This window comes from Culex pipiens, chromosome 2, assembly GCF_016801865.2.
Source record: "Culex pipiens pallens isolate TS chromosome 2, TS_CPP_V2, whole genome shotgun sequence".
In the NCBI taxonomy this organism is placed as follows: domain Eukaryota; kingdom Metazoa; phylum Arthropoda; class Insecta; order Diptera; family Culicidae; genus Culex; species Culex pipiens.
Genome location: NC_068938.1, coordinates 20913466 through 20940595, shown reverse-complemented (window position 1 = coordinate 20940595; position 27130 = coordinate 20913466). Strand labels below are relative to the sequence as shown.

At 29.4% G+C, this 27130-nt stretch overlaps 4 protein-coding genes and 1 pseudogene across 7 annotated transcripts; 4 read left to right on the top strand and 1 right to left on the bottom strand.

Annotated features, from left to right (window-relative positions):
* Positions 1-13149: 13149 nt before the first annotated feature.
* Positions 13150-15247, top strand: LOC120427865 (probable cytochrome P450 12a5, mitochondrial). Its single transcript, XM_039592791.2, has 5 exons — positions 13150-13478; positions 13682-14045; positions 14098-14370; positions 14424-14829; positions 14889-15247. The coding sequence occupies exons 1-5, from the start codon at positions 13289-13291 to the stop codon at positions 15216-15218; spliced, it is 1563 nt and encodes a 520-aa protein (XP_039448725.2). The 5' UTR covers positions 13150-13288; the 3' UTR covers positions 15219-15247.
* A 6-nt stretch (positions 15248-15253) lies between these two features.
* LOC128093172 (probable cytochrome P450 12a5, mitochondrial) lies at positions 15254-17223 on the top strand (annotated as a pseudogene).
* Positions 17224-17354: 131 nt separating this feature from the next.
* Positions 17355-19195, top strand: LOC120427861 (probable cytochrome P450 12a4, mitochondrial). Its single transcript, XM_039592779.2, has 4 exons — positions 17355-17638; positions 17697-18060; positions 18114-18792; positions 18846-19195. Exons 1-4 carry the CDS (start codon positions 17446-17448, stop codon positions 19176-19178), a joined length of 1569 nt encoding a protein of 522 aa, XP_039448713.2. The 5' UTR covers positions 17355-17445; the 3' UTR covers positions 19179-19195.
* A 145-nt stretch (positions 19196-19340) lies between these two features.
* LOC128093170 (probable cytochrome P450 12a5, mitochondrial) lies at positions 19341-22645 on the top strand. 2 transcript variants are annotated; one of them, XR_008212299.1, is made up of 5 exons: positions 19341-21057; positions 21115-21271; positions 21326-21847; positions 21905-22297; positions 22356-22645. XR_008212299.1 is itself a non-coding variant. In XM_052709080.1 (4 exons), the coding sequence occupies exons 1-4, from the start codon at positions 20510-20512 to the stop codon at positions 22232-22234; spliced, it is 1557 nt and encodes a 518-aa protein (XP_052565040.1). In that variant the 5' UTR covers positions 19341-20509; the 3' UTR covers positions 22235-22645. The 2 variants fall into 2 exon arrangements, 1 of the variants encoding a protein (XP_052565040.1); XM_052709080.1 differs by having other exon boundaries at positions 21905-22645.
* An 814-nt stretch (positions 22646-23459) lies between these two features.
* Positions 23460-25717, bottom strand: LOC120427866 (probable cytochrome P450 12a4, mitochondrial). Of its 3 annotated transcripts, none has more exons than XM_039592793.2 (6): positions 25363-25717; positions 24747-25110; positions 24533-24689; positions 24207-24479; positions 23907-24155; positions 23460-23851 (listed from the first exon to the last, which is right to left on the bottom strand). In XM_039592793.2, the coding sequence occupies exons 1-6, from the start codon at positions 25565-25567 to the stop codon at positions 23522-23524; spliced, it is 1578 nt and encodes a 525-aa protein (XP_039448727.1). In that variant the 5' UTR covers positions 25568-25717; the 3' UTR covers positions 23460-23521. The 3 variants fall into 3 exon arrangements, with proteins under 3 accessions (XP_039448727.1, XP_039448728.1, XP_039448729.1); XM_039592794.1 differs by lacking the exon at positions 25363-25717 and adding an exon at positions 25225-25287 and having other exon boundaries at positions 24747-25120; XM_039592795.2 differs by lacking the exon at positions 25363-25717 and adding an exon at positions 25225-25279.
* Between the last annotated feature and the right edge of the window lie 1413 nt (positions 25718-27130).

The window sequence follows — 27130 nt, the reverse complement described above, 5'->3', positions numbered from 1 at the left end:
TTTTGAACAATTTTAAACAATTTTAAACAATTTTAAACAATTTTAAACAATTTTAAACAATTTTAAACAATTTTAAACAATTTTAAACAATTTTAAACAATTTTAAACAATTTTAAACAATTTTAAACAATCTTAAACAATTTTAAACAATTTTAAACAATTTTAAACAATTTTAAACAATTTTAAACAATTTTAAACAATATTAAACAATTTTAAACAATTTTAAACAATTTTAAACAATTTTAAACAATTTTAAACAATTTTAAACAATTTTAAACAATTTTTTATACAAATTTATACAATTTTAAACAATTTTGAACAATTTTAAACAATTTTAAACAATTTTAAGCAATTATTAACAATTTCAATCAATTTTAAACAATTTTAAACAATTTTAAACAATTTTTAACAATTTTAAATAATTTTAAACAATTTTAAACAATTTTAAACAATTTTAAACAATTTTAAACAATTTTAAACAATTTTAAACAATTTTAAACAATTTTAAACAATTTTAAACAATTTTAAACAATTTTAAACTTTTTTATACAAATTTAAACAATTTTAAACAATTTTGAACAATTTTAAACAATTTTAAACAATTTTAAGCAATTTTGAACAATTTTAAACAATTTGAAACAATTTAAAACAATTTTAAACAATTTTAAACAATTTTAAACAATTTTAAACAATTTTAAACAATTTTAAACAATTTTAAACAATTTTAAACAATTTTAAACAATTTTAAACAATTTTAAACAATTTTAAACAATTTTAAACAATTTTAAACAATTTTAAACAATTTTAAACAATTTTAAACAATTTTAAACAATTTTAAACAATTTTAAACAATTTTAAACAATTTTAAACAATTTTAAACAATTTTAAACAATTTTAAACAATTTTAAACAATTTTAAACAATTTTAAACAATTTTAAACAATTTTAAACAATTTTAAACAATTTTAAACAATTTTAAACAATTTTAAACAATTTTAAACAATTTAAACAATTTTAAACAATTTTAAACAATTTTAAACAATTTTAAACAATTTTAAACAATTTTAAACAATTTTAAACAATTTTAAACAATTTTAAACAATTTTAAACAATTTTAAACAATTTTAAACAATTTTAAACAATTTAAACAATTTTAAACAATTTTAAACAATTTTAAACAATTTTAAACAATTTTAAACAATTTTAAACAATTTTAAACAATTTTAAACAATTTTAAACAATTTTAAACAATTTTAAACAATTTTAAACAATTTTAAACAATTTTAAACAATTTTAAACAATTTTAAACAATTTTAAACAATTTTAAACAATTTTAAACAATTTTAAACAATTTTAAACAATTTTAAACAATTTTAAACAATTTTAAACAATTTTAAACAATTTTAAACAATTTTAAACAATTTAAACAATTTTAAACAATTTTAAACAATTTTAAACAATTTTAAACAATTTTAAACAATTTTAAACAATTTTAAACAATTTTAAACAATTTTAAAAAATTTTAAACAATTTTAAACAATTTTAAACAATTTTAAACAATTTTAAACAATTTTAAACAATTTTAAACAATTTTAAACAATTTTAAACAATTTTAAACAATTTTAAACAATTTTAAACAATTTTAAACAATTTTAAACAATTTTAAACAATTTTAAAACAATTTTAAACAATTTTAAACAATTTTAAACAATTTTAAACAATTTTAAACAATTTTAAACAATTTTAAACAATTTTAAACAATTTTAAACAATTTTAAACAATTTTAAACAATTTTAAACAATTTTAAACAATTTTAAACAATTTTAAACAATTTTAAACAATTTTAAACAATTTTAAACAATTTTAAACAATTTTAAACAATTTTAAACAATTTTAAACAATTTTAAACAATTTTAAACAATTTTAAACAATTTTAAACAATTTTAAACAATTTTAAACAATTTTAAACAATTTTAAACAATTTTAAACAATTTTAAACAATTTTAAACAATTTTAAACAATTTTAAACAATTTTAAACAATTTTAAACAATTTTAAACAATTTTAAACAATTTTAAACAATTTTAAACAATTTTAAACAATTTTAAACAATTTTAAACAATTTTAAACAATTTTAAACAATTTTAAACAATTTTAAACAATTTAAACAATTTTAAACAATTTTAAACAATTTTAAACAATTTTAAACAATTTTAAACAATTTTAAACAATTTTAAACAATTTTAAACAATTTTAAACAATTTTAAACAATTTTAAACAATTTTAAACAATTTTAAACAATTTTAAACAATTTTAAACAATTTTAAACAATTTTAAACAATTTTAAACAATTTTAAACAATTTTAAACAATTTTAAACAATTTTAAACAATTTTAAACAATTTTAAACAATTTTAAACAATTTTAAACAATTTTAAACAATTTTAAAACAATTTTAAACAATTTTAAACAATTTTAAACAATTTTAAACAATTTTAAACAATTTTAAACAATTTTAAACAATTTTGAAACAATTTTAAACAATTTTAAACAATTTTAAACAATTTTAAACAATTTTAAACAATTTTAAACAATTTTAAACAATTTTAAACAATTTTAAACAATTTTAAACAATTTTAAACAATTTTAAACAATTTTAAACAATTTTAAACAATTTTAAACAATTTTAAACAATTTTAAACAATTTTAAACAATTTTAAACAATTTTAAACAATTTTAAACAATTTTAAACAATTTTAAACAATTTTAAACAATTTTAAACAATTTTAAACAATTTTAAACAATTTTAAACAATTTTAAACAATTTTAAACAATTTTAAACAATTTTAAACAATTTTAAACAATTTTAAACAATTTTAAACAATTTTAAACAATTTTAAACAATTTTAAACAATTTTAAACAATTTTAAACAATTTTAAACAATTTTAAACAATTTTAAACAATTTTAAACAATTTTAAACAATTTTAAACAATTTTAAACAATTTTAAACAATTTTAAACAATTTTAAACAATTTTAAACAATTTTAAACAATTTTAAACAATTTTAAACAATTTTAAACAATTTTAAACAATTTTAAACAATTTTAAACAATTTTAAACAATTTTAAACAATTTTAAACAATTTTAAACAATTTTAAACAATTTTAAACAATTTTAAACAATTTTAAACAATTTTAAACAATTTTAAACAATTTTAAACAATTTTAAACAATTTTAAACAATTTTAAACAATTTTAAACAATTTTAAACAATTTTAAACAATTTTAAACAATTTTAAACAATTTTAAACAATTTTAAACAATTTTAAACAATTTTAAACAATTTTAAACAATTTTAAACAATTTTAAACAATTTTAAACAATTTTAAACAATTTTAAACAATTTTAAAACAATTTTAAACAATTTTAAACAATTTTAAACAATTTTAAACAATTTTAAACAATTTTAAACAATTTTAAACAATTTTAAACAATTTTAAACAATTTTAAACAATTTTAAACAATTTTAAACAATTTTAAACAATTTTAAACAATTTTAAAACAATTTTAAACAATTTTAAACAATTTTAAACAATTTTAAACAATTTTAAACAATTTTAAACAATTTTAAACAATTTTAAACAATTTTAAACAATTTTAAAAAATTTTAAACAATTTTAAACAATTTTAAACAATTTTAAACAATTTTAAACAATTTTAAACAATTTTAAACAATTTTAAACAATTTTAAACAATTTTAAACAATTTTAAACAATTTTAAACAATTTTAAACAATTTTAAACAATTTTAAACAATTTTAAACAATTTTAAACAATTTTAAACAATTTTAAACAATTTTAAACAATTTTAAACAATTTTAAACAATTTTAAACAATTTTAAACAATTTTAAACAATTTTAAACAATTTTAAACAATTTTAAACAATTTTAAACAATTTTAAACAATTTTAAACAATTTTAAAACAATTTTAAACAATTTTAAACAATTTTAAACAATTTTAAACAATTTTAAACAATTTTAAAAAATTTTAAACAATTTTAAACAATTTTAAACAATTTTAAACAATTTTAAACAATTTTAAACAATTTTAAACAATTTTAAACAATTTTAAACAATTTTAAACAATTTTAAACAATTTTAAACAATTTTAAACAATTTTAAACAATTTTAAACAATTTTAAAAAATTTTAAACAATTTTAAACAATTTTAAACAATTTTAAACAATTTTAAACAATTTTAAACAATTTTAACAATTTTAAACAATTTTAAACAATTTTAAACAATTTTAAACAATTTTAAACAATTTTAAACAATTTTAAACAATTTTAAACAATTTTAAACAATTTTAAACAATTTTAAACAATTTTAAACAATTTTAAACAATTTTAAACAATTTTAAACAATTTTAAACAATTTTAAACAATTTTAAACAATTTTAAACAATTTTAAACAATTTTAAACAATTTTAAACAATTTTAAACAATTTTAAACAATTTTAAACAATTTTAAACAATTTTAAACAATTTTAAACAATTTAAAACAATTTTAAACAATTTTAAACAATTTTAAACAATTTTAAACAATTTTAAACAATTTTAAACAATTTTAAACAATTTTAAACAATTTTAAACAATTTTAAACAATTTTAAACAATTTTAAACAATTTTAAACAATTTTAAACAATTTTAAACAATTTTAAACAATTTTAAACAATTTTAAACAATTTTAAACAATTTTAAACAATTTTAAACAATTTTAAACAATTTTAAACAATTTTAAACAATTTTAAACAATTTTAAACAATTTTAAACAATTTTAAACAATTTTAAACAATTTTAAACAATTTTAAACAATTTTAAACAATTTTAAACAATTTTAAACAATTTTAAACAATTTTAAACAATTTTAAACAATTTTAAACAATTTTAATCAATTTTAAACATTTTTCAACATTTTTTAAACAATTTTAAACAATTTTAAACAATTTTAAACAATTTTAAACAATTTTAAACAATTTTAAACAATTTTAAACAATTTTAAACAATTTTAAACAATTTTAAACAATTTTAAACAATTTTAAACAATTTTAAACAATTTTAAACAATTTTAAACAATTTTAAACAATTTTAAACAATTTTAAACAATTTTAAACAATTTTAAACAATTTTAAACAATTTTAAACAATTTTAAACAATTTTAAACAATTTTAAACAATTTTAAACAATTTTAAACAATTTTAAACAATTTTAAACAATTTTAAACAATTTTAAACAATTTTAAACAATTTTAAACAATTTTAAACAATTTTAAACAATTTTAAACAATTTTAAACAATTTTAAACAATTTTAAACAATTTTTAAACAATTTTAAACAATTTTAAACAATTTTAAACAATTTTAAACAATTTTAAACAATTTTAAACAATTTTAAACAATTTTAAACAATTTTAAACAATTTTAAACAATTTTAAACAATTTTAAACAATTTTAAACAATTTTAAACAATTTTAAACAATTTTAAACAATTTTAAACAATTTTAAACAATTTTAAACAATTTTAAACAATTTTAAACAATTTTAAACAATTTTAAACAATTTTAAACAATTTTAAACAATTTTAAACAATTTTAAACAATTTTAAACAATTTTAAACAATTTTAAACAATTTTAAACAATTTTAAACAATTTTAAACAATTTTAAACAATTTTAAACAATTTTAAACAATTTTAAACAATTTTAAACAATTTTAAACAATTTTAAACAATTTTAAACAATTTTAAACAATTTTAAACAATTTTAAACAATTTTAAACAATTTTAAACAATTTTAAACAATTTTAAACAATTTTAAACAATTTTAAACAATTTTAAACAATTTTAAACAATTTTAAACAATTTTAAACAATTTTAAACAATTTTAAACAATTTTAAACAATTTTAAACAATTTTAAACAATTTTAAACAATTTTAAACAATTTTAAACAATTTTAAACAATTTTAAACAATTTTAAACAATTTTAAACAATTTTAAACAATTTTAAACAATTTTAAACAATTTTAAACAATTTTAAACAATTTTAAACAATTTTAAACAATTTTAAACAATTTTAAACAATTTTAAACAATTTTAAACAATTTTAAACAATTTTAAACAATTTTAAACAATTTTAAACAATTTTAAACAATTTTAAACAATTTTAAACAATTTTAAACAATTTTAAACAATTTTAAACAATTTTAAACAATTTTAAACAATTTTAAACAATTTTAAACAATTTTAAACAATTTTAAACAATTTTAAACAATTTTAAACAATTTTAAACAATTTTAAAACAATTTTAAACAATTTTAAACAATTTTAAACAATTTTAAACAATTTTAAACAATTTTAAACAATTTTAAACAATTTTAAACAATTTTAAACAATTTTAAACAATTTTAAACAATTTTAAACAATTTTAAACAATTTTAAACAATTTTAAACAATTTTAAACAATTTTAAACAATTTTAAACAATTTTAAACAATTTTAAACAATTTTAAACAATTTTAAACAATTTTAAACAATTTTAAACAATTTTAAACAATTTTAAACAATTTTAAACAATTTAAACAATTTTAAACAATTTTAAACAATTTTAAACAATTTTAAACAATTTTAAACAATTTTAAACAATTTTAAACAATTTTAAACAATTTTAAACAATTTTAAACAATTTTAAACAATTTTAAACAATTTTAAACAATTTTAAACAATTTTAAACAATTTTAAACAATTTTAAACAATTTTAAACAATTTTAAACAATTTTAAACAATTTTAAACAATTTTAAACATTTTAAACAATTTTAAACAATTTTAAACAATTTTAAACAATTTTAAACAATTTTAAACAATTTTAAACAATTTTAAACAATTTTAAACAATTTTAAACAATTTTAAACAATTTTAAACAATTTTAAACAATTTTAAACAATTTTAAACAATTTTAAATAATTTCAAAAAATTAAACAATTTTAAACAATTTTAAACAATTTAACAATTACAAAAAATTAAACAATTTTAAACAATTTTAAACAATTTTAAACAATTTTAAACAATTTTAAACAATTTTAAACAATTTTAAACAATTTTAAACAATTTTAAACAATTTTAAACAATTTTAAACAATTTTAAACAATTTTAAACAATTTTAAACAATTTTAAACAATTTTAAACAATTTTAAACAATTTTAAACAATTTTAAACAATTTTAAACAATTTTAAACAATTTTAAACAATTTTAAACAATTTTAAACAATTTTAAACAATTTTAAACAATTTTAAACAATTTTAAACAATTTTAAACAATTTTAAACAATTTTAAACAATTTTAAACAATTTTAAACAATTTTAAACAATTTTAAACAATTTTAAACAATTTTAAACAATTTTAAACAATTTTAAACAATTTTAAACAATTTTAAACAATTTTAAAACAATTTTAAACAATTTTAAACAATTTTAAACAATTTTAAACAATTTTAAACAATTTTAAACAATTTTAAACAATTTTAAACAATTTTAAACAATTTTAAACAATTTTAAACAATTTTAAACAATTTTAAACAATTTTAAACAATTTTAAACAATTTTAAACAATTTTAAACAATTTTAAACAATTTTAAACAATTTTAAACAATTTTAAACAATTTTAAACAATTTTAAACAATTTTAAACAATTTTAAAACAATTTTAAACAATTTTAAACAATTTTAAACAATTTTAAACAATTTTAAACAATTTTAAACAATTTTAAACAATTTTAAACAATTTTAAACAATTTTAAACAATTTTAAACAATTTTAAACAATTTTAAACAATTTTAAACAATTTTAAACAATTTTAAACAATTTTAAACAATTTTAAACAATTTTAAACAATTTTAAACAATTTTAAACAATTTTAAACAATTTTAAACAATTTTAAACAATTTTAAACAATTTTAAACAATTTTAAACAATTTTAAACAATTTTAAACAATTTTAAACAATTTTAAACAATTTTAAACAATTTTAAACAATTTTAAACAATTTTAAACAATTTTAAACAATTTTAAACAATTTTAAACAATTTTAAACAATTTTAAACAATTTTAAACAATTTTAAACAATTTTAAACAATTTTAAACAATTTTAAACAATTTTAAACAATTTTAAACAATTTTAAACAATTTTAAACAATTTTAAACAATTTTAAACAATTTTAAACAATTTTAAACAATTTTAAACAATTTTAAACAATTTTAAACAATTTTAAACAATTTTAAACAATTTTAAACAATTTTAAACAATTTTAAACAATTTTAAACAATTTTAAACAATTTTAACAATTTTAAACAATTTTAAACAATTTTAAACAATTTTAAACAATTTTAAACAATTTTAAACAATTTTAAACAATTTTAAACAATTTTAAACAATTTTAAACAATTTTAAACAATTTTAAACAATTTTAAACAATTTTAAACAATTTTAAACAATTTTAAACAATTTTAAACAATTTTAAACAATTTTAAACAATTTTAAACAATTTAAACAATTTTAAACAATTTTAAACAATTTTAAACAATTTTAAACAATTTTAAACAATTTTAAACAATTTTAAACAATTTTAAACAATTTTAAACAATTTTAAACAATTTTAAACAATTTTAAACAATTTTAAACAATTTTAAACAATTTTAAACAATTTTAAACAATTTTAAACAATTTTAAACAATTTTAAACAATTTTAAACAATTTTAAACAATTCTAAACAATTTTGAACAATTTTAATCAGTTTTAGTAATTTTAAACAATTTTAAATAATTTTAAACAATTTTACAAAAAATTAAAAAATTTTAGTAACTTTAAACATTTCTAAACAAATTTCATTTTTTTTAATAAAAAAAATTAAACAATTTTAAACATGTTCAAACAATTTTATTTTTTTAAATTAAGAAAAAGCCTTGAACAATTTTAAACAATTTTAAATAATTTTATACAATTTTTAACAAATTTAAACTAAATTCAAGAGGTAGTTTTTGGTGATTTTGCTCGGTTTGTTCAAAAGATCGTATCGAAGTGCTCCGGCCCACGTCCACGTACACCTCCGATTTTAAACTTTCAGCGATTGTTTGTCTATACTTACTGTACAAAAAAAAACAATAAACAAAATAATTTAATGACAATAATTTTTAAAATGAATTTTAAAGATTTTTTTTAAAAGAATTTGAATTAGTTTAAAAGAATTCATAAGAATTTAAAAGAATAAAAAAATATTTAAAAAAAATTAAATAAATTTTTAAGCTTTTTGGAAAAAAATAATTTAAAATAATTGAAAACTATTTGAAAAATCTGAAGAATAAAAAAAACTAAAAAAAAATTTATGATTGTTAAGGAATTAAAAAAAATTAAAAGAATTCAAAAGAATTTTTTAGAATTTAAAAGAATTTAAAAGGATTTAAAAGAATTCAAAAGAATTTAAAATAATTTAAAAGAATTTAAAAGAATTTAAAAGAATTTAAAAGAATTTAAAAGAATTTAAAAAAAATTAAAAGAATTTAAAAGAATTTAAAAGAATTTAAAAGAATTTAAAAGAATTTTGAAAGAATTTAAAAGAATTTAAAAGAATTTAAAAGAATTCAAAAGAATTTAGAAGAATTGAAAAGAATTTAAAAGAATTAAAAAAAAATTAAAAGGATTTAAAAAATTTTAAAGAATTTTAAAGAATTTTAAAGAATTTAAAAGAATTTAAAAGAATTTTAAAGAATTTAAAATTTTATTAAAGAATTTAAAAAAGTTTAAAAGAATTTAAAAGAATTTAAAAGAATTTAAAAGAATTTAAAAGAATTTAAAAGAATTAAAATGAATTTAAATGAATTTTAAAGAATTTAAAAGAATTTAAAAGAATTTAAAAGAATTAAAAAAAAAATAGAATTTAGAAGAATTTAAAAGAATTTAAAAGAATTTAAAAGAATTTAAAAGAATTTGAAAGAATTTCAAAGAATTTAAAAGAATTTAAAAGAATTTAAAAGAATTTAAAAGAATTTAAAAGAATTTAAAAGAATTTAAAAGAATTTAAAAGAATTTAAAAGAATTTTAAAGAATTTAAAAGAATTTAAAAGAATTTAAAAGAATTTAAAAGAATTTAAAAGAATTTAAAAGAATTTAAAAGAATTTAAAAGAATTTAAAAGAATTTAAAAGAATTTAAAAGAATTTAAAAGAATTTAAAAGAATTTAAAAGAATTTAAAAGAATTTAAAAGAATTTAAAAGAATTTAAAAGAATTTAAAAGAATTTAAAAGAATTTAAAAGAATCTGAAAGAATTTAAAAGAATTTCAAAGAATTTAAAAGAATTTAAAAGAATTTAAAAGAATTTAAAAGAATTTAAAAGAATTTAAAAGAATTTAAAAGAATTTAAAAGAATTTAAAAGAATTTAAAAGAATTTAAAAGAATTTAAAAGAATTTAAAAGAATTTAAAAGAATTTAAAAGAATTTAAAAGAATTTAAAAGAATTTAAAAGAATTTAAAAGAATTTAAAAGAATTTTAAAGAATTTAAAAGAATTTAAAAGAATTTAAAAGAATTTAAAAGAATTTAAAAGAATTTAAAAGAATTTAAAAGAATTTAAAAGAATTTAAAAGAATTTAAAAGAATTTAAAAGAATTTAAAAGAATTTAAAAGAATTTAAAAGAATTTAAAAGAATTTAAAAGAATTTAAAAGAATTTAAAAGAATTTGAAAGAATTTAAAAGAATTTCAAAGAATTTAAAAGAATTGAAAAGAATTTAAAAGAATTTAAAAGAATTTAAAAGAATTTAAAAGAATTTAAAAGAATTTAAAAGAATTTAAAAGAATTTAAAAGAATTTAAAAGAATTTAAAAGAATTTAAAAGAATTTAAAAGAATTTACAAGAATTTACAAGAATTTAAAAGAATTTAAAAGAATTTAAAAGAATTTAAAAGAATTTAAAAGAATTTAAAAGAATTTAAAAGATTTTAAAAGATTTTAAAAGAATTTAAAAGAATTTAAAAGAATTTAAAAGAATTTAAAAGAATTTAAAAGAATTTAAAAGAATTTAAAAGAATTTAAAAGAATTTAAAAGAATTTAAAAGAATTTAAAAGAATTTAAAAGAATTTAAAAGAATTTAAAAGAATTTAAAAGAATTTTAAAGAATTTAAAAGAATTTAAAAGAATTTGAAAGAATTTAAAAGAATTTAAAAGAATTTAAAAGAATTTAAAAGAATTAAAAAGAATTTAAAAGAATTTAAAAGAATTTAAAAGAATTTAAAAGAATTTAAAAGAATTTAAAAGAATTTAAAAGAATTTAAAAGAATTTAAAAGAATTTAAAAGAATTTAAAAGAATTTAAAAGAATTTTAAAGAATTTAAAAGAATTTAAAAGAATTTGAAAGAATTTAAAAGAATTTAAAAGAATTTAAAAGAATTTAAAAGAATTTAAAAGAATTTAAAAGAATTTAAAAGAATTTAAAAGAATTTAAAAGAATTTAAAAGAATTTAAAAGAATTTAAAAGAATTTAAAAGAATTTAAAAGAATTTAAAAGAATTTAAAAGAATTTAAAAGAATTTAAAAGAATTTAAAAGAATTTAAAAGAATTTGAAAGAATTTCAAAGAATTTAAAAGAATTTAAAAGAATTTAAAAGAATTTAAAAGAATTTAAAAGAATTTAAAAGAATTTAAAAGAATTTAAAAGAATTTAAAAGAATTTTAAAGAATTTAAAAGAATTTAAAAGAATTTAAAAGAATTTAAAAGAATTTAAAAGAATTTAAAAGAATTTAAAAGAATTTAAAAGAATTTAAAAGAATTTAAAAGAATTTAAAAGAATTTAAAAGAATTTAAAAGAATTTAAAAGAATTTAAAAGAATTTAAAAGAATTTAAAAGAATTTAAAAGAATTTAAAAGAATTTAAAAGAATTTAAAAGAATTTAAAAGAATTTAAAAGAATTTAAAAGAATTTAAAAGAATTTAAAAGAATTTAAAAGAATTTAAAAGAATTTTAAAGAATTTAAAAGAATTTAAAAGAATTTGAAAGAATTTAAAAGAATTTAAAAGAATTTAAAAGAATTTAAAAGAATTAAAAAGAATTTAAAAGAATTTAAAAGAATTTAAAAGAATTTAAAAGAATTTAAAAGAATTTAAAAGAATTTAAAAGAATTTAAAAGAATTTAAAAGAATTTAAAAGAATTTTAAAGAATTTAAAAGAATTTAAAAGAATTTGAAAGAATTTAAAAGAATTTAAAAGAATTTAAAAGAATTTAAAAGAATTTAAAAGAATTTAAAAGAATTTAAAAGAATTTAAAAGAATTTAAAAGAATTTAAAAGAATTTAAAAGAATTTAAAAGAATTTAAAAGAATTTAAAAGAATTTAAAAGAATTTTAAAGAATTTAAAAGAATTTAAAAGAATTTAAAAGAATTTAAAAGAATTTAAAAGAATTTAAAAGAATTTAAAAGAATTTAAAAGAATTTAAAAGAATTTAAAAGAATTTAAAAGAATTTAAATGAATTTAAAAGAATTTAAAAGAATTAAAATGAATTTAAATGAATTTTAAAGAATTTAAAAGAATTTAAAAGAATTTAAAAGAATTAAAAAAAATAGAATTTAGAAGAATTTAAAAGAATTTAAAAGAATTCAAAAGAATTTTAAAGAATTTAAAATAATTAAAAAGAATTGAAACGAATTTAAAACAATTCAACATAATGAAAGCTCCAACATTTGGTTTTGTGCTTTAAACTCAATCCAACATTTCAAAAGAAACATAAAGTATACAATTTCACTGAGTTATTCATCCATATCAAATACCACCCGTGACTCATTCATAACGCTGACGCTATGTTGGTGAACACTTGTGAAACGAAACCCGCGCGACACAAACATCACTTCAATCCCACAATTTCAGCTGATTCCAAGGTCAAACCACATCCAAACGTTGATCGCGGCGCCAAGTTCACTTTCATGCACACATACACACAAACTTCGCTCTATCGCGCGCTCGCGCCCGCGGATGAATGAAGCAATTATCCAACACATGTTCGCAACCATGACTCCGGGTACCGAAGACACTCTTGAACATGTATAATTATCGCGTCGGTCAGTCTGCGTTGGCGTCGCGACGTCTTCACCACTCTGGAAGCTTATTTTGCGCAGTCGTTCAGTTCCAGTTCTCTCATCGTTTTCAGTTGAGTGAGGTGTGATATCTGCGGTTGTTGACCTACATTTGTCCGAAATGTTGCGAAGTTTAGTTGCGTACAAGCCCGGTTGTTCTGTGGCGTTCGCTGGACCGGCTGCCGTTCGTTGGCGTAGCGTCCAGGCGCAGCCGGCATCCGATGTCGATCCGGAGTGGGCCAACGCCCTGCCGTACGAGAAGATCCCACAGCCTGGAGTGCTGAAGATGCTCAGGGGATTCGCACCCGGAGGTGAGATGGTGTTCATTTTTTCGGGGTAATAAACAGGTCTTGGGGCAAAATCTCACCACTACTACCGAAGTAGCTTGAGCCGCTGTGCGACTGCGTGTGACCTTGATCGTATACGACGTGCCGGTGAAGATCAGCTGTGTGGATGAGGAATGAATGAATGAAGTAAACGTACGAAAGTTCATCGTTGATTGATGATCTTGCAGGTCGCTACTACGATGTCAACATTATGGAGCTTCATCGGCGTTTTCGCGCGGACTACGGAAACTTGGTGATCTTTCCGGGGGCTTTCGGACGGAAGGATACGGTGGTAAGTTACAGTCCGGATGACTACCAGAAGCTGTTCCGGAGCGAGGGGCCGTGGCCGAATCGAAGGGGGCTGGACACCTTTATGCACTACAGGAACGAGGTTCGGCCGGATGTGTTCAAGGGGATGGGAGGGCTGGTGAACGAGCAGGGGGAAAACTGGCATCACTTCCGGACGATCGTGAACCCGGTGATGTTGCAGCCGAAGACGGTTCGGCTGTACGTGGACAAGCTGGATGAGGTTTCCAGGGATTTCATGGGAATGTAAGAAGGTTGGTTGGTGATAGTACAGCATATCTCATGAAATGTCTTTTAGAATTCGTAACTTGCGTGATGACAAGAACGAACTGCCAGGTGATTTCAACCAGTGGTTGAACCGTTGGGCTCTTGAGATGATCGGAGTGCTGGCTTTGGACACGAGGTTTGGGGTTTTGGAGAAGGATATATCCCAAGATTCCAGCGATATGATCAAGTACGTACGAGAGGTGTTCGAGCTGACCTATCAGCTGGACGTGTTGCCATCAGTCTGGAAGTACTACAAGACTCCAGCGTTTAAGCGACTGATGAACGTTCTGGATGAACTAACCAGGTAGGAGTAAAGATGCAGCTATAAAACAACACGATCATCTCCACTTTTCACAGAATCATCATGTCCAAGGTGGACGAAGCCATAGTCCGGATGGAGAAGAATCCCTCAGCGTCCAGCGACAACCAGAGTGTTTTGGAGAAACTCCTCAAAGTTGATCGCCACGTTGCGGTCGTAATGGCACTGGATATGCTGCTAGCCGGAGTGGATACCACCGCTTCCGGAACCATCGGAATCCTGTACTGCTTGGCCAAAAATCCGGACAAGCAGGCCAAACTTCGGGAAGAACTTCGCACAGTCTTGCCGAACAAAGACTCCCCGTTGACGCCGGATAACATGCGGAACCTTCCGTATCTTCGAGCTTGCATCAAGGAATCTCTGCGAATGTATCCGCCAACGGCCGGGAACATCCGTGCAGCTGGAAAGGATCTGGTTCTTCAGGGATATCAGATTCCCAAGGGGGTAAGCCAAGTTTGTCCTCCAAACTAGTTCAAGATATCAAGGAATGCTTTAACACACAGACTGACGTAGCCATGGCCTCCGTCATCATGTACACCGAAGATCAGCACTTCGCCCGCGGGTCGGAATTCCTGCCAGAGCGCTGGCTCAAGGAAACTTCCGGTTGTCCCAGCGGAAAGGACGCGCATCCGTTTCTGTTCCTGCCGTTCGGTTTCGGGCCACGGACCTGCATCGGGCGGCGGCTGGCCATGATGGAGATGGAGATGGTCGTGGCGCGGGTTACACGCCAATTCGAGTACCGCTGGAACTATGACGAGCTGAAGATTCTGACGGCACTGGTGAACATTCCGTCGAACGAGCTGCGGTTCGAGATGGTGGAGGTCGATAGTTAGGGTTGGAAATAAACGTTATCTTGTTGCAAGTCATCGCCTAATCGAGTTGTTGAAGATTTCCCTATACTCACACTCATGCTCTCAGAAATGAACCTTCTGATTCATGAACAACTACAACGTAGTAACGTGTTGAATTACTGCAATTTTCAATCGTCTCAGAGCAGATGCACTCAGTGATTGTCGAGAACTGGAAGCAATGCTACGTATAATTAGAGGTCGAACATCAAGCTACTCTGTAGCGCTTCGAAATCTTTCAACGAAGCTGACTCCGGGCGATGCAGTGGATCCAGCTTGGGCTTCGGCTATGCCGTACAACAAGATCCCGGGGCCAAGTGTCACGATGATGCTGAGCGGGATTCTGTTCCAAGGTCAAACCAAGGATCTCTCAATCATGGACATGCATCGGATCATGCGGGATAGCTACGGTGATTTGGTACGTGTTCCGGGAGTGCTCGGACGCAAGGACACGCTGATGAGCTTCAGTCCGGATGATTACGAGAAGCTGTTCCGGACCGAGGGACAGTGGCCGAATCGGAGGGGGATGGACACTTTTGTGTACTATCGGAACAAGGTTCGGCCGGATGTGTTCAAGGGAATGGGAGGGCTGGTAAACGAGCAGGGGGAAAGCTGGCAACGCTTCCGGACGATCGTGAATCCGGTAATGATGCAGCCGAAGACGATCCGGCTGTACGTGGACAAGCTGGACGAAGTTGCGCGGGAGTTTATGGAAGTTATCCATAACCTTCGCGACGAGAAGAACGAGATGCCGGGTGACTTTCATCACTGGTTGAACCGTTGGGCACTGGAGACGATTGGAGTGTTGGCATTGGATACCCGGTTCGGGTGTCTTGAGAAAGAGTTCAAACGATTCTCGTGATATCATCAAGGTCTGAAAGACATTACTTGAAATTTCCCTTTTGAAACTGATTATTTTTGCAGTATATTCGGGAAGTATTCCAGCTAACCTGGAAGCTGGATGTTCTACCTTCAATATGGAAGTTCTACAAAACGTCAACATTCAATAAGTTAATGGCTTTACTTGATGAACTGACGAGGTCAGTCGAGCGTTCATCAATACCTATCATGAACCTAACCCTACTCTAATCTCTCAGAATCGTTATGTCCAAGGTAGATGAAGCGATCATTCGAATGGAGAACAATCCCACGCAGTCAAGTGACAGTCAGAGCGTACTCGAGAAGCTGTTGAAGGTTGATCGTCACGTAGCGGTTGTGATGGCTTTCGACATGCTCATGGCTGGGGTTGATACGGTACTTGTGATCTGGAGTACGTTGAACCTCATATTTGACAGTTAAAATTACAGACCACTTCCGCCACCACCAGCATTCTGTACTGCTTGGCAAAGAATCCGGACAAACAGGCCAAGCTTCGTGACGAGCTTCGAAACATCCTGCCGAAGCGGGACTCTCCGTTGACTCCGCAGAACATGCGTAATCTACCGTACCTTCGAGCTTGCATAAAAGAGGGACTTCGAATGTACTCTCCAATCGCTGGTAATATCCGTGCCGCTGGAAAGGATCTTGTTCTTCAGGGCTACCAAGTGCCCAAGGGTGAAAGTTTGAGTCCGTCTAGACTATAGGTTATACCTTCAAGATCTTTTTTCAAAATAGACCGCCGTCGCCCTAGCGTCGATCATCATGTACCACGAGGACAAGCACTTTCCACGCGGGGGCGAGTTCCTGCCGGAACGCTGGCTCAAAGACGAGCCGGAATCGACGGGCTGTCCCAGCGCGAATCAAACGCATCCGTTTCTGTTTCTACCTTTCGGGTTTGGCCCGCGGGCCTGCATCGGTCTTCGGATGGCCAACCTGGAGATGGAGCTGCTGGTGGCGAGGATTACGCGACGGTTTAAGTACCGGTGGAACTACGAAGAGTTGAAGCTGGTCAGCTCGCTGGTTAATATTCTGGAGAATTAGTTGAGATTTGAAATGGTCGAGGTGTATGAATAAATTCTGATGAACTCTTACTAAATATTACACTGTGAGAGTGAACCACTATTCTTAGTTGAGAACATCCCACATTCATTCGCGGGAAACTACAACTACTAACGCAGAGCGGGGATCATTATCTCATTCACTGCACTGTTTGAGCATCGCAACTCTCACATCTGGTCTCACTTTCTAGCTGCTAGTATACTTTAGTAGGTCGCTAGTATTTGAGGTGTGATTAGACGTTGTATAAAGTGGTTGCACTTGTTAGTTGCTGAAAATGCTACGCAGTATTATTTTTAAACCAAAGTCTTCATCATTTTTTGCGGCAAAGATTCGCTTTCAAAGTGTCCAGGCGCGACCTCAGCAAGTGGCCTCCGATGGCGTTGATCCCGAATGGCCCTACGCGCTGCCGTACGAGAAGATTCCTCGGCTGGGTTGGCTAACTATGCTCAGAGGATTCGCTCCCGGAGGTAAATGACCTTGAGCGTTTCGAGAAGAAGACTGCGCTGACGGGATTGCTGGTTACAGGTCGATATCACAACCTGCCCATTCTGGACGCGCATCGGCGCTTCCGGGAGGACTTTGGTGATCTGTTGGTGATTCCGGGTATTTTGGGTCGGAAAGATACGGTGGTTAGCTACAGTCCGGATGACTACGAGAAGCTGTTCCGTACCGAGGGACATTGGCCGAATCGAAGGGGACTAGATACCTTCGTGCACTACCGAAAGCATGTTCGGCCGGATGTGTTCAAGGGACTTGGAGGGTTGGTGAACGAACAGGGGGAAAGCTGGCAACAGTTTCGGACGATCGTGAATCCGGTGATGCTGCAGCCGAAGACGATTCGTCTGTACGTGGACAAGTTGGATGAGGTTGCGCGGGAGTTCATGGGAGTGTAAGGATTTGTAAGTGGTATGATTAATCGTAATGAGCGATAATTCATTTTAGAATTCGAGACATTCGTGATGAGAAGAATGAACTGCCGGCTGATTTTAATCAGTGGTTGAACCGATGGGCACTTGAAACGATGGGAGTGTTGGCTCTGGACACCAGACTTGGAGTGCTTGATAAGGAGATGTCAACGGAAATCAGTAACATCGTGAAGTACAACCGAGAAGTTCTGGAGCTAATGTATCAGCTGGACATTCTACCGTCGATTTGGAAGTTTTACAAAACAAAATCATTCAAGCGGCTCATGACCCTGTTAGATGAAGTTACGCGAATTGTAATGGCCAAGGTGAACGAAGCCGTCGTCCGGCTGGAGAAAAATCCGACCACAAACAACGACAACCAGAGCGTTCTGGAGAAGCTTCTGAAGATCGATCGCAACGTGGCGATCGTAATGGCGCTGGACATGCTGCTAGCTGGAGTCGATACGACCTCTGCCGGATCCAGCGGCATTCTGTACTGCTTGGCCAAAAATCCAGAGAAGCAGGCGAGGTTGCGGGAAGAGCTGAGGACTATTCTTCCGCATAAGAACTCACCGCTGACGCCGGAAAACATGCGCAATCTTCCGTATCTTCGAGCTTGCATAAAGGAAGGTCTACGGCTGTACACTCCAACGGCCGGGAATATCCGAGCAGCTGGCAAGGACATCGTACTGCAAGGTTATCGGATTCCCAAGGGGGTGAGTGCACGTTAATACTGAAAATCTTTTAGAATTCACAAGATTTCTTCCAGACGGACGTCGCCATGACCTCGATCATCCTGTACCAAGACGACCAGTACTTCCCACGTGGCAAGGAGTTCCTCCCGGAACGGTGGCTCAAGGAACGCTCTTCGGGTTGTCCCAGCGGCAAGGACACCCATCGTTTCCTGTTTCTGCCGTTCGGATTTGGCCCGCGGGCCTGCATCGGACTTCGGATGGCCAACCTGGAGCTGGAGATGATCGTGGCGCGGGTCGTCCGTCAATACGAGGTTCGCTGGAACTACGACGATTTCCGTTTGGTCAGCAACCTGATCAACGCTCCGGCGAACGAACTTCGCTACCAGATGGTCGAAGTGGACCACTAGTAAAACATTTGTTCAAACGCCACCTCATTATCTTATCAAAGTCGTGTGATACCATCCCTGATAAGATTACCATCGCGGGGGGAAATCGCTAACGACGGTTCGGCACGCGATTGCCTGGCCAAATTTGGAGCAAACACAACATTTGCATGATTGTGGGGGAATGATTGACTCAGTCCACCCGAAAACAAACCTTTTCGGATGATTTACAACCGGACCAGATTTATGGCTTTGGTGAATGATAGAAGACTACAGTCAATTTATTAAATTACATCACGGCACACATTTTAATGGTAATCGCGGCGGGCTACCAAACAAAACCGTTGAGCAAAACGGTTTGATTGATTTTTTAAAAGGTTGGGTTATTTTTTGTTCGGGGGATGGCTTTGACTCTGCCGCGCTCGGAAGGGTCGTTAAATCGCAATGGGTCTAACACGCGATTTTTTCGGTCACCAGCGGCTGCTCGTTTGGGTTGAAGTTTTATGGGTTTACCCCTCATTCCGACTGCTCTAATTTGATTTATGGCAAACGAAAGGATGGATTGATTTAAATATCACAATTGGTTGTTGAATTAGTGAACTAGATCTATTTGTTCGACTTGATTTCATCAAGTTCTTGAAGTTACTACAAAGATAATCATAATCATAAATGTTGATTAATTTAGTATTTCAACTAATTTTAAAAATTGATTTAATGAATCTTATTCCTAGGAGACACAATTATTGAGAATACTTATTTGAAAAATTTGGATCAACCAGCACATTATTTTATGGCCTGTAGATTGATCATTCTGAATGATGATTCTGAAATTCATTAGAAAATTTGTAAATTATGATGAGGACAAAAGAATAAAAAATCATTTACACTGGCGATTGTCCACGCTCCACACAAAATAGTCCACGAATGGGGGTTTAGATTTCCAAGAAAGTGGCCACGTGGTTTATAGATCTCCAGAAAAAATATTCACCAGATATTGCTTGTTTGGTAAAGGTTTAGTGGGTCCACCTTCGGACCCGTTTGTAACAATTTTATAGTAAATTACTACTTTAAACCAATGGCTTAAACGATTAATTCATCAATCAAACTTGCCTCACCACTGACAAACTCCGAAATGACTGCCAAGGTCTTCTAACGGCTTATCGTTCATTTCGTCGGATCGCGTATACAAAGTCTGAGGCAACACCAGCAACGACTGTCGAAATCTTTATCTTACACATGCGCACACAGTCGCATTGAGCTGGTCAGTTGCGCGTTGAACTGTTCATTCGCGTTGAACGACTTCAGTTTCATTCTTCACTGGGTAAAGAAGACGTGCTGTGAGATTTACTTCCGAAATGTTGCGAAAACTTGAATTTAGTTGCTTAAAAGTGTACTCAAGCCCACTAACGGTAAGGCTTCGAAGAGTTCAGACAGCGGCTGCGGAACCTAGCGCAGATCCGGAATGGGCCAATGCGCTGCCGTATGAGCGGATCCCGCGCCCAAGTGTGCTGAAAATGCTGCGGGGCTTTGCGCCTGGAGGTCGCTACCATGACGTCACGCTGCTGGACATTCATCGGCGTATGCGCGAAGACTACGGCGATCTGTTGGTGATGCCGGGGGTGTTTGGACGGAACGATTTCGTGCTAACGTACAACACGGATGATTTTGTGAAGCTGTTCAGGAATGAGGGACCGTGGCCGCATCGGAGGGGGATTGATACGTTTGACTATTATCGAAAGAATGTGCGGCCGGAAGTGTTCAGGGGTTGGGGAGGGTTGCTCTCGGAGCAGGGCGAGAACTGGCAGCAGTTCCGTACGATTGTTAATCCGGTGATGATGCAGCCCAAGACGATTCGGCTGTACGTGGACAAGCTGGATGAGATCGCAAGGGAGTTCATGGGAGTGTACGAGGGGTAGATTTATGTTGTTTTGTATAGTGCTTGTAATGGTACCTCTTGCAGAATTGGTGAACTGCGCGATGAGAAGAATGAACTTCCAGGTGACTTCAATCAGTGGTTGAACCGATGGGCACTGGAATCGATTGGAGTGCTGGCTTTGGATACGAGACTGGGAGCATTGCAGAAGGATCTCTCAGCTGATACAAGCAGCATGGTGACGGTAGGTATAATGGTCGACATGTGAGAACATTAGCTAATTACTCTATGATAACAGTACATCCGGGAGATGTTCGAACTGACCTACCAACTGGACATTCTACCTTCAATCTGGAAGTACTACAAAACACCAGCGTTTAAGCGTCTGATGACAATCTTCGACGAACTGACCAGGATCATCATGTCCCACGTTGACGCGGCTGTAGTCCGACTGGAGAAGAATCCAACTCTGTCTAGTGATCAGCAAAGCGTCCTCGAGAAACTGCTGAAAGTTGATCGTAACGTCGCACTCGTAATGGTATTCGATATGTTGCTGGCTGGCGTCGATACAACCTCCTCAGGATCAACTGGCGTTTTGTACTGCTTGGCGAAAAACCCAGAGAAACAAGCAAGGTTGCGAGAAGAGCTGAGGTCCATTCTTCCGAAGAAAGACTCCCCTTTGACGCCGGATAACATGAAGAATCTACCGTATTTGAAAGCTTGCATCAAGGAAGGTCTTCGGCTGTATCCTCCGGCTGTTGGTAATCTGCGGGCAGCTGGGAAAGATCTCGTTCTTCAGGGTTATCGGGTTCCTAAGGGGGTGCGTTCACGACTTATATCTTCCTTAAAATCTATACTAAGAAGTTTACTTTTCCAGACCGACGTCGGTATGGCATCGGTAGTCCTCTACCAAGAAGATCAGCACTTTGCCCGCGGCAAGGAGTTCCTCCCGGAGCGGTGGCTCAAGGACACCGAAGGTTGTCCCAGCGGCAAAACTGCGAATCCGTTCCTCTTCCTCCCATTTGGATTTGGACCTCGGATGTGCATCGGACGCCGGATGGCCATGATGGAGATGGAGATGATTGTGGCGAGAGTTACGCGCCAATTTGAGTACCGCTGGAACTATGGCGAGCTGCACATCTTGAGCGCGTTGGTCAACATTCCGAAGAACGAGCTGCGCTTCCAGATGACCGAAGTTGATAGTTAGACACGACCAACAGCTGTTTATCACCTCATAAGACCTGAGGTGGCGCACCCCAGCGCAAATGATGTTATAAAATGTAGCTAATAATGAGGTGCATTTAAGTTCCATAATTATTTAATTACAGCCAAAGCAACGTCGAGCAGCACGTGAAGAGTACTGCAACTGCAGCACTCTCTGTTCAGCAGGGAGCTACCGGAGGCCGTGTAATTATCTTTGCCATCGTGGTCGTCGTGCCCTACGGGGAGTTGCTCACTGCTGGGAGGATCTCTATCAGGCGTGAGGGATCTCCGGTTTCTGCAATAAACACGTTGCGCGCTGACTAGCATAACAATTTATTTAATTAAATTACGCTGAGAAATTCTCTACCTAAGGTTTGTCGTCTTATTTTTGAAAATAAAAAGGTGATAAAAGGTCCACCAGTAGCACTCCTCTGTTAAAAAGGTGATAAATTAGAAGTTATTTGATCGAATTGTTATTTTTGTAATTGTTATTTTTTTTTGTTATATTGGTTACGATAGCCTGTTAGTATAAACTGTGCTCCAGGTCAAGAATTTAAACATAACGAAAAATTACTGTTGGATCGAGTAGTGCGGTGCCTGTGGGGACGCGCAGTCCTGCTTTAACGTGTTATTTTCCGTCTCTTTTGTGTCGCTGTGATTAGTGCGCTGACCACGGGGACGCGCTGTCTTGTTTTAGCATGCTCATTTTCATTTCTTTTGTGTCGCTGTTTGTGTGCTTGGGTGCGTGGTTATTATATATAGGTGAAGGGATTTTATTAAATGATCATTATATTGCATTATTATATTTAGTTGATTATATAACCACACTATATTTTACACTTAACACATTATACAAAACACATATGAAACTGTAAACAGGAGCGTTTGGTACGGTATGGCCACGCATCCTTCCTCCCCTGTAGATTCTGTGAAATGTGCTCCGTTCACAGAATCTGTCTCTGCGGTTAATGCAACGCAGTAGGCTTGGCCGCTTTAATTTATGCAATACATCTTCGGGGTTACTCAAGTGTACTGCAATAATTAATATTGACAAGAAAGAACTTGGGGCGTAATCTAACCCCAAGTTCTTCCAGGATGCTTTCTTCGGACTGGCTGCGCTTGTGTTCGATTAGATTAGATTAGATTAGATAACGAAAAATTACTGTTGGATCGAAAATAAAACGTAACAAACATCAAATACTGGACTGAAGCTAAAACTGTGTAAAAACTAATAGTTTTAAAGATTTTGTTTTATTTATAACATAAATTTTGGAATTCAAAAGACAATTTCTTAACTATCCACTTCCACCATCTCAAACTTCATCTCGTTCTCCGGAATCAGCACCAGCGAGCTCAGAATCCTCAGCTCGTCATAGTTCCACCGGTACTCAAATTGCCGCGTAATTCGTGCTACCAGCATCTCCATCTCCAGCATGGCCATTCGACGACCCACGCAAGTCCGCGGACCAAACCCGAACGGCAGGAACAGGAACGGATGTACGTCCTTACCGCTGGGACATCCTGAAGTTTCCTTGAGCCATCGTTCCGGCAGGAACTCGTTACCCCGCTCGAAGTACTCTTCTCCGCTGTGCAGGATCATCGAAGCCATGGCAACGTCCGTCTGTTAAGGTTGCATTGAGTTACTTGAAGATCTTGATCGTACTTGAACTGCTTACCCCCTTGGGAATTTGGTAACCCTGTAGGACGATGTCCTTCCCAGCTTGGCGCACATTTCCAGCTACCGGAGGGTACATCCGAAGACCTTCCTTGATGCACGCTCGAAGATACGGTAGGTTCTTCATGTTTTCCGGCGTCAACGGGGAGTCCTTATTCGGGAGGATCGCTCGTAGTTCTTCCCGCAACTTTGCCTGCTTCTCCGGGTTCTTTGCTAAGCAGTACAGAATACCGGATGTTGCGGAGGAGGTCTGAAAGAAGATGTATTTAGTATGAACTCTGTAGATATTGAACGATCCCACCGTATCAACTCCAGCCAGCAGCATATCGAACGCCATCACAACCGCTACATCGCGATTGACCTTTAGCAGTTTCTCCAGCACACTTTGGCTGTCACTGTCTTGGCTCGGATTCTTGTCCAGCCGGATCACAGCTTCGTCTACCTTGGCCATAATTATTCTCGTGAGTTCATCCAATACAGTCATGAGGCGTTTGAACGTTGGTGTCTTGTAGTATCGCCAGATCGATGGTAAGATGTCCAAGTGGTAGGACAGCTCGAAGAACTCTCGGATATTCTGAAATTTGTGATTTTAGCAAGAAATCCTAGCAATTCATGTAAACCCGATACCGTCATGATGCTCTTGGTATCCGCAGAAATATCCTTTCCTAGCACTCCCAACCGGGTGTCCAAAGCTAAGACTCCAACCGTCTCCAAAGCCCATCGATTCAACCACTGACTGAAGTCAGCTGGCGTCTCATTCTTCTCATCGCGTATTTCTCCAATTCTGTTGAAAACCTGGTGTTAACAAGTTAGCTCAAAGATCTAAACTATACCTTCATACATTCCCATGAACTCTCTCGCGATCTCGTCCAGCTTATCAACGTACAGCTGAATCGTCTTTGGCTGCATCATTACCGGATTAACGATCGTTCGAAAGCTTTGCCAGTTCTCCCCTTGCTCGTTCACCAGCCCTCCCATTCCCTTGAACACCTCCGGTCGCACGTTCTTCCGGTAGTGCACGAAGGTGTCCAGCGCGATCCGGTTGGGCCACTGTCCCTCGGTGCGGAACAGCTTCTTGAAGTCGTCCGGCTGGAATGTCATCACCATATCCTTACGGCCAAACTGTCCCGGCATGACCATGATGTCACCGTAATCCCGTCGAAAGCTGCGATGCAGATCCGGGAAGGTGAGGTTGTTGTAACGACCTGTTGGTGGCTTGATTAGAACTTGTAATTTATGGTTTTGTCGGTCACCTTAAAGTCAGGTAGACTAAAATCAACCAGACGACTATCTTTATGATCTTCACCAGATATACTAACCAAACATCTGCTTTGTTTTCTTCGTAGTGAACTGCGCAGCTCACGCATCAAATCAATTTAGTCAATTCTGTTCAAGGTCACGCGTAGCGCTTGACTATTAGTTCCACCATCCTCACTTGTACAACATGCCCCACTTACCTCCAGGTGCGAAACCGACCATCATCTGCAGGAAGCTCGGTCGTGGAATCTTGCTGTACGGTAGGGCATTCGTGTACTCGACTTCACCGTGACCTTCCGAGGTCGACGACACCGGTTGAGCCTGAACGGACCGAAAACGAGCCAACACCTGGCTCGTAGCTGCCGTTGAACGACATGCCTGCAACTTGACGACACTTTGGAGCATTTCTGGTTGTGTTCAGCTTCAACTCTAAACTCAATTTGACAAAATTTCTTCTCTAATCGAAAAAAGGTGACCTGTTATCACACCAGGGCTGTTATCACGCTGGATTGTGTATCTATTTGGACTTATTTGGAAATAGCTCGCGCGCACCTCACGACCACTGCTGAATGAAGTTAGCGCGTAGTTTTGAGATGTTTTGGTGGGTGCGCCGCGACGCGTGAGTTCGCGGTTTGGTGGTTGTGATCGCGGGAGGTGTTTAGATGATTTTCAATATTTTTGGCTGTTGGTTTTTGGGGGTATTCATGCGTGCATGCGTACGTGTTTGTTAGATATCATGCTAGATTTGTTTGTTGCTGTTTAATATTGGTGTATTTATGAAGATTTTTTGACGGATGTATTTTGAAGATGGTAGTTGTGGCGTGCGTTGAAGGTTTATTGAATGAAATGTTTTGCTTAGGTATTGGTTGAGTTTATCAGGTGTTTTCTATATTTGGCTATCAGAGCTTTGAGAGTGATTCAGCCGTTTCACAGTGCTGGTTGAAAGTGTTTATGAGTTGAATTGTAAATTTTAAAGAAAATTAGTTTCTGGTGCTTACAAAAAAAAAACCCTTTTTGTACGGAGCATGAACAATCGTCAAACTCTCCCCTATAAAAATTTCCATATAAATTGAAAAGCAGTCCACACAAAAATGGTATCTAATCTTTATAAAATCTATATCTTGAGAAGGGAATTTCAGATCAATTTGAACAAGTAAGGACAATTTAAAAAAATAGAACAATATTCATTTACAGCACAAAAATGTAATTGCAGACAAGCCTTATTTATGACCATTTTGAAATATTTTTTAGAGAAATAACAATACAACTTGACCCAACAAGGGCAAAAACAATTTGGTAGTGTTGCCAATTTTTTGAAAAAAAAAAGACAAAACAAAATTGAGGATCTTCGAAAAACAACGATTTAATAAAAACATTTTTAGATCCAAAATCAGATTTGAAATGAAAAAGTACTTTACAGAAATTTTGATATTAATTTCAAGATATACTTCGTTGAGTTTGATTTTTGTAAAAATGGTGCTCTTTTCTTTTTTTCAATAGTAACCATGGTAACGCAAGCCTGAAAATATTTTTTTTCGGAAAATTCGGAAAATTTCTTATAAATTTGCTTAATAAGTTAAAAAAGAAAAAAAGGCCACAAAACGAAAAATAAATAGGAAATATGAGTTTTTTTGTTATCACTCTAAATGTACTCAACATTTTTTTTGCATTCAATGCCGATATTTTAGCAACTTTTGATCCAATTTTGAATGTAAAAAATTAAATATTTGTGAAGTGTTCTGATCTTTTTGATAAAAATATAGTCTCAATTTTAAATTGAAGACTAACTTTAGAAAATTTAAAATTTTGCATCTAATAATAATCTAAAATTTTGTTTTCGATTTTTTTTTCAACGTTTCCCAAAAAATGTTTTTTTTTTTAAATTGTGAGTACTGCTAAATTCTGTTAGCCTTTGCTGAAAATTCCGTTCTTAAGATACAGACTTCTGAATATTTAGGTACAGGTTTT